The sequence below is a fragment of the Carex rostrata genome, chromosome 1, assembly GCF_964058835.1.
Source record: "Carex rostrata chromosome 1, lpCarRost1.2, whole genome shotgun sequence".
NCBI classification, from domain to species: domain Eukaryota; kingdom Viridiplantae; phylum Streptophyta; class Magnoliopsida; order Poales; family Cyperaceae; genus Carex; species Carex rostrata.
The window spans coordinates 11,362,164-11,374,435 of NC_135918.1; the positions used below are offsets into that span (position 1 = coordinate 11,362,164).

General features: G+C 34.3%; 2 protein-coding genes across 3 annotated transcripts; both read left to right on the forward strand.

Moving 5' to 3' along the window:
* Positions 1-421: 421 nt before the first annotated feature.
* LOC144558500 (amino acid transporter AVT1I-like) lies at positions 422-3,239 on the forward strand. Its single transcript, XM_078307340.1, has 3 exons — positions 422-645; positions 943-1,550; positions 2,570-3,239. The coding sequence occupies exons 1-3, from the start codon at positions 462-464 to the stop codon at positions 3,080-3,082; spliced, it is 1,305 nt and encodes a 434-aa protein (XP_078163466.1). The 5' UTR covers positions 422-461; the 3' UTR covers positions 3,083-3,239.
* Positions 3,240-5,614: 2,375 nt separating this feature from the next.
* On the forward strand, positions 5,615-9,798 carry LOC144558509 (beta-1,3-galactosyltransferase GALT1-like). 2 transcript variants are annotated; one of them, XM_078307350.1, is made up of 8 exons: positions 5,615-5,740; positions 6,285-7,101; positions 7,400-7,644; positions 8,143-8,424; positions 8,627-8,755; positions 8,861-9,040; positions 9,301-9,408; positions 9,503-9,798. In XM_078307350.1, exons 2-8 carry the CDS (start codon positions 6,327-6,329, stop codon positions 9,707-9,709), a joined length of 1,926 nt encoding a protein of 641 aa, XP_078163476.1. In that variant the 5' UTR covers positions 5,615-5,740; positions 6,285-6,326; the 3' UTR covers positions 9,710-9,798. The 2 variants fall into 2 exon arrangements, with proteins under 2 accessions (XP_078163476.1, XP_078163485.1); XM_078307359.1 differs by lacking the exon at positions 5,615-5,740 and adding an exon at positions 5,810-5,889.
* Positions 9,799-12,272: the final 2,474 nt, after the last annotated feature.

Sequence of the window (12,272 nt, forward strand, 5' to 3'; positions counted from 1 at the left end):
GATGACAGTTAAGATTGTTTAATATAAAAAGATTGTCAATTTTTTGTTGTTCAATTATATATGTTTATATGGATAACAACCATAAAATATCTCATTCCTCAATTGTGGTCTTTAGTCTTTACAAAATTAAATAGTAACATTACATTAAATATTTTCATTAATTATTGTGTAATAAGTATTGAACAAAAATAAGACAGTTTTACTGAGAGTAAATTTGGTATAAACACAAAAGAATTGAGACAGGCACTGAAAACATAGTCTGACATAGTTGGATCGGGAAATAATTTAAAATTGCACATGCCAATATAAAAAAGTAGCATGTTTTGTTCATTTATATATGTTTGGTAAAGACAAAAATAACAGAGGAATAAAAAACAAAATAGTCTCCGGAAATTAAGCATTTTTACTATATAAGTAAGAGGTGGTGACAAGTGAAATTTTGAAATCAACACTAAGCAATAATGGCAAAATGGGTTTATACGGAGACACAAAAAAACCCCTTGCCTGAGTTGCCTCACCATCAAATTTTAATGGATCATTACCAAGAGCCTCTTCTCCAAGGTTCCAAAGAAGACCGAGAAGGTGACGGTACAAGTACTGCAACCTTTGCGAAAACTTGCTTCAATGGCCTCAATGCCTTGTCAGGTCTCTCTCTCTCTCTCTCTCTCTCTCTCTCTCTCTCTCCCTCTCTCTCTGTCAAATTGCTTCCTGTGACAATTTAAACCCTGCACTGTTTACATAATAGACTGATAAAGTTTCAAAAGGGTCAATTTTTGACAAATTGTCCCCTTTAATTATATAATTTACTACTTTTAATGTACAATTTGACCCACATGCATTATTTTTGAACAAACCAAAAAACCATCTGCAGGAGATGCTCTGCATGCACCTCATAGTTCAGTTGAAATGCATTATTTTATTTAAATGCAATTTTTTTTTCAGGAGTTGGGCTGTTATCCATCCCCTATGCACTCTCTCAAGGAGGCTGGTTAAGCCTGATTCTCTTATTTGTAGTCTCTATTATTTGTTGCTATACTGGCCTTCTCTTGCAAAGATGCATCGATGCGAACCCAGCTATCCGAACTTACCCTGAAATCGGTTTCCATGCATTTGGTTCTACTGGTAAACTACTGGTATCGATCTTCATGTACCTGGAACTTTACCTAGTAGCAATCGGTTTTCTAATTTTGGAAGGTGACAACCTTGACAAATTATTTCCCAACACAAGTGTCAAAATCGGAGACTTCTATTTGGAAGGGAAGCAACTTTTTGTGTGGATAGTAGCAGTCGCAGTATTGCCGACAACATGGCTAAGAAGGCTTGATTTGTTGGCGTATATCTCTGCCGGTGGGGTCCTTGCGTCATGGATTGTTGTTGTTTGTGTATTTTGGGCAGCCATTTTTGATGGAGTTGGATTTCATGGAAAAGGAAGAATGATAAATTTTAAGGGATTGCCGACGGCCCTGGGTCTCTACGCATTTTGTTATTGCGGCCATGCTATTTTTCCTACACTCTGTAATTCCATGAAGGAAAAGACCAAGTTTTCCAAGGTATACTTGAATTTATATTTTTGTCAGTTGTAAAGTAAGTGATAGAACTAACAAGCATTTTTTTAGACAATAAAAAAAAACCAAGTAATGAACAAGGGCTTCCTCTTTAAGCATACTTACAATAAAATGAAATCTTTGTATAATGTCTACCCCTTTTTCAATTACAGTTGCAACACAAAAGCCCTAGTTAAGCCGAGTCCATATTCTGGTAACAAAATATTTTTGTTTAGATCCAGACCGTCTCAGAATCCGGACCAATCTGACTTGAGGCGGAATGCACGGGATCCCTTTAATATTTGTGTGGATTCTAATCGGATAGTCTGGATCTAATAGAAATATTATGTTACCTTAGGTGATATGAATTCAGTTAAGCCTAGTTAATTTATATATGGAACCTACCATTTTGTATGTACCTCGACCAGTGTTTTAAAATGCGGCCGCATGGGCCGCATATGCGTATGCGGTCGGCAGCCGTGCTCAGAATGCCCATGCGGTTTTTCTATGCGGCCGCATATGCGGTCCGAATATGCGGTCATGCGGATTAAAAATGCGGCCATGCGGTCCGAATATGCGGCCATGTGGACTGAAATATGAGGCCATGCAGTCTTTCCATGCGGTTTTGATAATTTGATTGTATTTTAATTAAAATTTATATTAAAAAAATCAAAAAATTATTGTTGGTTATGTTATTATGTAAAAATAAATTCAAATATATGAATATGAATATATATATATATATATATATATATATATATATATATATATGTGTGTGTGTGTGAATTTTTATTTTAAAATCCGCATGAAAATCCTGCGTCCGCATACCGCATATGCGGTATGCAGTGGCCTTCCGCATGCATGAACAAAACCGCATTTTAAAACACTGACCTCGACTGCATTGTATGTCTCAATATTTTTTTTTAATGGGTTTCAAACAATTGATTTATATCAATTGAATCTGCTTGATGATGCTGAACAAAAATTATATCTTTAATTGAAGTTATTGTTTATTGTTTTTCTAGGTATTGGTTGTATGCTTTTCTCTCTGCAGCCTAAACTATGGTTTAATGGCAATTCTAGGTTACCTCATGTATGGTGATGACATAAACTCGCAAGTGACGCTTAACCTCCCGGTTGGTAAGTTAAGTTCAAAAATAGCCATATACACCACACTCATTAACCCCTTCTCGAAATATGCACTAATGATCGCACCGGTGGCGGCTGCAATAGAAGAGAAGTTACTTGTTCACCACAAGAGATCAATTTCATACTTAAATAGAACTTTACTGGTTCTTAGCACTGTTATTATAGCATTAGGGGTACCATTTTTCGGGCATCTTATGACGCTTGTCGGATCGTTTCTAAGTATTGCCGTCTCCTTTTTGTTGCCATGTGCTTGTTATTTGAAGATAATTGGTCTCGGGAGATGCCGCAAGGCTGAATTAGCACTCATTTGTTTTATTTTTATTTTGGGTTTTTTCGCAGCCATTATGGGTACTTATTCTTCGGTTGTTCAGATCATTAATGAATTTTAAGGAATGAGGATGTTCTTATTAAATAATTTACTGTCAAGTAGATTTAAGGGTGTTTATTTTGTAATAGGAGATTGATGAATATTTTAATGGAAGCTAGTAGCATGGATATCATCGTAAAATTTAAATGTCTTGTTATTTTTATTAATTGTCGGTCTAATATGTGGTACGTACCAGGGATTACAATATCAGCATTTTGGGCACTGTACCGGTCATGTGCTTATATCAGGTCTAAATGCTTACCTGTTTGCTACTTTTCACCTTTGTTTTTTTTTACTAGTGTTGGTGTCATGTCAAACATAATATTTTCTAAATCAATCAGATCATCAGATGGGTTAACATTTATCTTATTTCTCCTTTTTCATTGTTTAAAATCTTTTAATTGATTTTAATTATGAGGGAGAAATCATCGTTGTCATGATTTTTTTTTTTCCATGTTGCCGAAATTGGATCTATTGGGAAAGAAGATACGATTTGGGCCGGGTTCTAAATAATATGGGCCAGGCTGTAATTCAAAATGATCAATCAACATGAAATTGAAAATGACCAGAATATCTTCTGATTTCCATTTAGTTTATGTTACTAACAAATAAATAGAAATCTAAAAAAAATTATACTACATTTTATATGTCGAAATATACTCCAAAGTTCTTTATGTTGACAATTTTAACAATCTTTAAAAATAAAGTTTAAATTTGAAATTCATTCCCTCTCGCTGTGACCCTTGGCAGCGCGTCCAACTCCGCTGCTCACCAAATAGGAGAGCAGGACCCTATTATTTCAAATTCGATCGTTCATCTGTGTTGTGATTTGTGCATCAAAAAAATTCAATGGTTAGATTTTGAATACAATAGCCCTATTTGAAAAGCAACGGAGTGGCATCCGCAGCTACTGTCAAATGTTTTGTTGGAACGGTTTTCGATTCTATGAAAATAGAAATATGTAGTACGAGGATGTAACTTGTGACAAACAAGTAACAAAAACATATCCCTTAAGGGTACGTTAGGATGAGAGCTAGAATAGCTAGAACAACGAAATTTGAGAATGGTAAATAAGAATAGAGGAAAAATAGTGATTTTTAGATTAGTGTGAAAATAGTGCTATTTGAATTAGTAAAAATGTTGTTTGGATTGTACATTTGAAATAGTGAATAGTTGTAACCGATAAATAATAGTGTTAATAAGGTGCTAATTAAGTGAAAATATAAGTAAGTGAGATCTTAAACGAATTGTCACAACATGGAGATAATATAAAGCAGTGTCAATTTTGTCATTTCGGAAGTGTGTTGACAAAAATCTGAGAAAGAATCATTTTTCCCTTTCTCTTTACATTTTCGAATAGTAGCTATTCCAACATTTACAAGAAATAGAGAATAGCAACTATTCTAACTATTCCGAATAGCAAATATATCGTTTGAATGCACATTGCTATTTTGAATAGCCGCTATTCTAAAATAGCTTCTATTCTTGACACATCCAAACATACCCTAAATAGTAAGATATTATAAATTACCTGAACCAACATGTTTTAGTAACACTGTTTATGTGTTTAGTTTCAATTGTCACGTTTAATTTAGTTTTTTATTATTATATCGAGATTTCAACGTGTAGTTATCCTTAATACTTTTCCAAAAAAAATAACAGATAAAATATTAATAGATACATCATAGGTAATAAATTATGGAGTTAGGCTGGGGTGCTATGGATAGCATAGTGGCCTCTATGCTACGGCTCAATATTCGAGTTTTCAAAATTCAAACGGTCGATCCGAACCGTTCATCTTATTCTCCATATTAATATCTGCTTGGAGACCAAATTTTACATTTTTCTGAATTTGTTTACTATTTATTAAGTATTTTACAAAATTGTTGATCCAACGGTGGCTGCACAAAACAGTAAAACCGTTGGATTAGCGATTTTCAAAGTGACTTAATAAATAGTAAAAAAATTCAGAAAATTATAAAATTTGGTCTCCAAGCAGATATTAATATGGAGAATAAGATGAACGGTTCGGATCGACCGTTTGAATTTTGAAAACTCGAATATTGAGCCGTAGCATAGAGGCCACTATGCTATCCATAGCACCCAGCCTAACTCTAAATTATGTGATAATGTCGACTTTGTGGGGACCACTACGGAAACATGAAACATCTGTCCCCGTCTCGTAAAACTCAATAACCTGAGAAGTGTATTGTCAAAATTTCTTATTAAAAGTCGGTCCATGACGGATACAGATGTCTTACACTAACAAGTGGCTTATTAACCCCTATACTTCAACGGTGTTAACTGAACGGTTAAGGACCAAGTTGAGTTAAAAGAGTAACAAAGCTTTCTCGTATGAAAAGTCCCGTTAAATAAATAAAGTCCGGTCTTCGCCAGGAACTTTGCGCGCTCTCTCTTTTCCTCGAGTCGCTCTTCCCCTTTCCCCAACTATTATTTTCTACTCTTTTCTACTTTCCTTTTAACTGCCGTTACATAAACCCAGATTCCTTACCTTGTAAAAAGAGTCGTGAGAATTTCGAATGTGAAAAAAGACTTTTTTTTTTAGTTTGAAATATTAAATTTTTTGTTTGACGAACGAACGAACGAACGAATTCTCTGTATTTAAATTTTCCAGTCAAGCATGCTTGCGCTGCTTCTCTTTTCTGGAAATACTGGGCAAGTAAGACTCTCTCTCTCTCTCTCTCTCTCTCTCTAGTGACATCCATCGTTTGAAGTTTGAACTGGTGTGAATGGTGTACACAGTTTGATTTAGAGATAAAAATGGCGATATACTAGTACTGTTTTATTTTTCCTTTATAATAATCTCTGGTAAGTATTTCCCTAGGCCCTTTTTTGTGATATGTTATGTCTTTGATTTTCTCATGAAATTTTGATTTTTTTTTTAATTTTATACTCATGTACCCGGATATTTCATTTTGAAGATACCAATCAGTGTTCAACCGACAAAAGTTCAATCTTTTACTTAATTTATAACCGGAAAAAGAACTTTTGTCTAATCAATTCAGAATTCCCATCATTTTAGAAAGGTTTATTTTAAGGATTCAACGGAGAAAAGGCAAATAATTCTCAAGTTTATAACTGCAATAAAATATGAACTAAATTAATAATATTTGTTTCGTACAGTTATGTAATTTTGGTACTTTCCAGTAGTATCATTACTTGTTAAGTAATTAATATTATGATTAATTTTCATTTGCTTGTAGGAAACTCATCACAATTGATATCTAATTGTTTAATTTTGGAGCATGAAGAGATGGTCAGGAAGTGTAGTGGTCATAATTTTATTCTCTTTACTAACTCTCAAATATCTCATAATAGAAAACCCCTTAACCGAAAAATCACTCCGAAACATCCTATATAGAAACTCAACAGAAACCCTAAAATGGACGCTACAGATTGCACCCAATCTGCCTCAAAATAAAATCAACCCATCACCATTTGTGGTTATTTCAACTGAACAAATTCTAGCCAACCTCACAATACCGAGTAATCTTACTTACGTGCAACTCGGGTTACTTCACACTTGGCAAATTTTAAATCCTTTGTTAAATTTCTCGAACAGCTTACCAAAAACCATTGAAGCCATGCAAGAAGCTGGATTTGCATGGTCAATTTTAAAAAACCACATAAAAAATCAAAACCAGGGATCTCTTGACGGGTCGGGTACTGACAAGAAGGAACAATGCCCATACTCAATAAGAGAAATGAATTCCTCCAGACTTGTATTTACTAATGGCAATTTATTCTACTTAAAAATACCATGTGGTATGGTGTTGGGTTCCTCTCTAACCGTGATTGGTACACCTGGAGGACTCTATGGTAGTTTTAAGATTGAGCTTATTGGGTCTTCATTACCTGGTGAACCTGATCCGCCTGTTGTTCTGCACTACAATGTGAGATTGCTTGGGGATAAGGTCACAGAAGATCCGGTGATTGTGCAAAACACATGGACACCAACTGGCGAATGGGGCCCCGAGGTAAGGTGCCCCTCTATCAAGGAGTCTAACAGCGAAGAGAAAGGTAATTGAAACTACTAGTCTAGTACCATAGAACCAGTATCATATTCGGGTTGAGTTTAAATGTTTGTCATATATGATATATAGATCTAAACATGGTACCAAGTACCAACAATAATAAAAATAACTTAATATGTGAATTGATACAAGTCTTCTACAAGTGTGGTTTTCATACCATGAACTGCAATTACATAGAAATTAAATAATTTTGACATTGACAAAGGTCTAAAAGTCCATGAACACATGCCTCTATCCTCTGGTATTTTCAATATAGTTAATTTTATTTTTCATTTTTTTTTCAGTGGACGGATTAGAAATGTGCAGAGATAATGGTAATAGGACAGGAAAAGGAATATTTTCTGAGAAGGGCAAGAACTTTTATAATATTACAAAGAGGTCCTTGCACATGAAAATGAATGATGGGGAGCGTAAAAATGCTTTTCCTTATAAGCAAGGGTTCCTCACCATTTCTGTTCTTAGAATTGGTGCAGAAGGGATGCACATGGTCGTAGACGGCAGGCATATAACCTCCTTTCCATACCGATCAGTATGTTTTATTTCATAAATGTTTGTTTTAATTGTTTTCTTAATGATGGCAAGTTCAAATAGTATTAGAGTGAGGCTATGGTACTTTTGTAAAGCGCGGAACAGTTTGTGCTATGGATCAATATCTCCGTTCAAAATAGTTCAAACATTTGATCTAAACCGTTCAAAATGATCACTCTATAAAAATGTACTTGGAGATCAAATTTTACATTTTTAGAACCTTTTTACTTTATAGATAGGTAGAAAATCACCTGATCTAAATATTTTGGAACCATCCGAAAATAGTGATTTTCAACCTATTTAAAATAATACTATAATAGTAATAAAAATCTAGAAAATATAAAATTTGGTCTCCAAGTACATATTCATATGGAGATCATGTGTAGACTTTGAAAACGGAGATATTGATCCATAGCATGGCTCGATCTGCACATTGCAAAGTACCATGGCCTCACTCATAGTATTATCACAACTTCATGCAATATTATTTGTTTGCTAGAATTTTGAACCTTGGCTTATTGGCAATGTGAGAATATCTGGAGATATTAAGCTATTATCTGTCATAGCAAGCGGCTTGCCGACAACAGAGAAGCTCGGAAGCATCATAGACCTGGAAATGCTAAAGTCCCCCCAAATTGCTCCGCATAAGTCAGTTGATCTCTTTATTGGTGTTGTTTCTACTGCCAACAATTTTAAAAGAAGGATGGCAGTTCGACGAACATGGATGCAATATGAAGATGTTAGGTCTGGAAGGGTTGTGGTACGGTTTTTTGTTGGACTGGTATGGACTTTTCTTCTTTAATTATATTGTAATTCATCATTGTCCGCGACACTGAAAGTCTATTTAACATACAGGATTAAAAATTGAAATGTAACAATTGACGGGTTTTTTTCTAAATATTATTCTATATAGAAATAGTTTATTCTTAATTTTTTGGGTTTCATGATATCATTTTTATCCTTTTCTTTTTCATATTCTGAAGCATAAAAATGGAGTGGTGAATGAGGAGCTCTGGAATGAGGCAACAACATATGGTGATATTCAAATTTTACCATTCGTTGATTACTATGGATTAATAACATGGAAAACTATTGCTATTTGCATTTATGGGGTAATATTTTCTTTTCGTTTCTTTTTTGTTACAGTTAACTTTTAATTGAAATTAATATATCATTTTTTTTTAATTTTGAACATTTATTGGTACACTGTATGCCAGACAGATGCAGTATTGGCTAGTTACGTGATGAAGACAGATGATGATGCATTTGTGCGTGTTGACAGTATTCTTTCTTCTCTAAAGAAAATGAATATCACCAATGGATTGTTGTACGGGCGCATAAATGACGACTCAGGGCCACACAGAGATATTAATAGCAAGTGGTACATCACAACTGAGGTAACTTGTTCCTTTCTAAATTTCAACTATCATTATTTTAGCATTAATAAAGCATAAAAATACACCATTTAACTTTCTGTTTCCCCTGTTTTAGTCTAAATTCCCAGTGTCTGTTAATTTAAATAAGAGAGATGTGTATTTTAGGTACCCTATTGGAAGTTTTCTTTATGTTAAATCAAGTGCTTATACATACATGCTTGATATTGGATTTTCATTTTTCTTTACTAATATATATTAAAATGTTTTTTCTTTTTGTGAAGGAATGGAAAGAAGCAAATTACCCTCCATGGGCCCATGGACCAGGCTATGTAGTGTCACATGACATTGCAAAAATAGTCCATGAACAACATAAAAGTGGTTCTCTTAAGGTACAAAAATGTTTTGTTTTTTCTTATATTTGTTTGTACTTGTTATATAGTTTTGAAATCTCAACAAATTAAGAAAGAATAATTAATTATGCAGATGTTCAAGCTAGAGGATGTGGCAATGGGCATCTGGGTGGATAACATCAAAAATGGGGGTGTGGATGTAAAGTATGTAAAAGAAGATAATATAAATATCTTAGGATGTAAAGAGAATTATGTTGTTGCTCATTATCAGGAGCCCAGAGATTTGCATTGTCTATGGGAAAAGCTCCTTGAGACCAAACGACCTCTATGTTGCAACTAAATATAAACTTCATTTTTTGAAATTTTTTCCATTTATTCCTACAAATCCAAAAATGTCATGTATAGCAGTACAAAGTGAGAAGTGCAACACAAGAAGTATCCCATATTTTTGTTTTTTTTACCTACTGAGACTCTGAGAGGCTGGGAAAATGTATGAGAGATATTACCATATTTTGTAGGCTTATATACAGACTATATTTTCCATCTCACGGTGGCAAGCATGGCATATATAACTTTTAGGGCAGAAATATGTGAAAAATGTTTAACAGGAGAAATATTTATTTTTTATTTTTTTGAAGGTTGGCAAAGCCAACATTTGTATTGATAAAAAATTTATTTACAAAATTTCTACTCTATTATTAATTACAAGTATAAAATATAAAAATTCCACGATGCCTTTAGACCGAATTCATCCACTGATAAATATCTAAGGCCATCCAGTTTATCAAACGATGCACTTCGTGATGCTTGTTTGAAAAAAATTCTTCCGTTTCTCTCTCGCTAGAGGGCCCAGACCCTGCATCCCAAATCATACTCCAATGTTCCCTCTCTGCTACAATCATTCCATGCATTTTCCCTTGTCCAAAGCCGCTGTATACTCTGATTGGTACCGAAGGGGATATTGTGATGCGCCAGTAGCCCTCTCTAGAATTTTATCACGTAAGGACAGTCCCTCATGATATGATTCTTTGTTTCCAACAAATTTGTCATGCATAAGTGACAATCCACTTGCACCATACAACCCCTCGCTAGCAACACCTCCTAAGTCAAGATTTTGTTTTCTAACATAAGTCAGATAAAAATTTTGATCTTCATAGGAATCCTTAGAGATATTTTTTAGACGTCCATTGTGTTAAATGTGTCAAGAATATGGGTTGAATCTGCTCTGCATTTGCATTGTGTCGAATCAACATCCCCTCTACCCTCTTCTTCGACCATGACACGACGAACAACACTCGCCACCCTTGATCAAAGTTCCCGGTTAATGGACCTCTAGAAAATATTTGATTAGGGCCGCAATGTGTCAAACAACTACCTACCGATGAATGGGCTAAGATCCTCATTTGCGGGACCCAACCCAATGCAACATGGCCGAATTCCTTTATATTAAGCGAAATGTCGGTAGCATGTCGCTAACGGCTGACACCACCACTCATGCCGGCTGGATTCGTGAAGTAGCTCAAAAGCCCAAAAGCCAGTTCGTCAAGTAGCTCGGTGCTCAGAATGACATCACTTCCCAGAGCAATATAAAGGACAAATTTTAAGAGATTGGTTGGTGAATAGCTATCGGATTGATTTCGAACTACGAATTCAAACCGTTGAAATCTATATACTTTGTGAGTGATGCATGTACATGCAAAATTTTAGTTTTGAATTTTTTAGCACATAGTCAAGCGGTCAAAAATAATGGACATTTTGTAATTTTTTTTTTTAATTATTTTATGTATTAATTTTTTTATCATTTTTTTTTCTGTTTGATTATGTACTAAATAAATCTGAAACTTTAAAAAAATTACATGTACCTATATCACTCACAAAATACTTGAATTTCAACAGTTTAGATTCGTAGTTTGAAGTTAATCTGATAGTTTTTTGGATGTGTACTCACCAACCCCTCTTAATAAACACATCACATCCTAGTTTTGCTCGGAGATATTTGTCCAACCATTCAATCGCATCCAATTCATGCCCTTCGCCTTTGCTCTCTCTGGCAAGAGCCTCCTATGAAAACAATGGTACGTTTGGATGAGATCTAGAATAGCTAGAATAGCAAAATTTGATAATAATAAATAAGAATAGAGAAAAAATAGTGATTTTTAGATTAGTGTGAAAATGGTGCTATTCGGATTAGTAAAAATATTGTTTGGATTGTATATTTGGAATAGTGAATAGCTGTAATCGATAAATAATAGTGTTAACAAGGTGATAATTAAGATAAAATATAGGCAAATGAGGTCTTAAACGAATTGTCACAATGTGAAGATAATATAAAGTAGTGTCAATTTTATCATTTCGGGACTCTGTTAACGAAAATCCAAAAAATAATCATTTTTCCCTCTCTCTTCACATTTTCGAATAGTAGTTATTCTAACATTTACAAGGAATATAAAATAACCATTATTCTAGCTATTCCGAATAGCAAAAATATTGTTTAGATGCACATTGTTATTCCGAATAGTCGCTATTATAGAATAGACTCTATTCTTGACACATCCAAACATACCGAGTGTTTTAATGAAAACTGAAATGACGCTCAAAAGAAACTATCATGCCAAAGAAGCTGAGAATTCGAATCCTCCAATTAAATTAACTCAAATTATGAGTTTAGATATGAACTGTCCAATATAAATTTGACTCACAATTCATTCGGAATCAATTCGGATTCAACTCACTAGTAAATCAAGTTAGTTCTTATCGATTGACTCATGAGTCGAATTCGAGTTGCCCCCAACTCAATTCAGATTCAACTCATGACTCATGACTCAGACCAGACCCTAATCCCTAATTTTCTAACCCTCACTTGACCATTCTGGACTAGACCCTACTCCCTTTCTCAGTTTCCG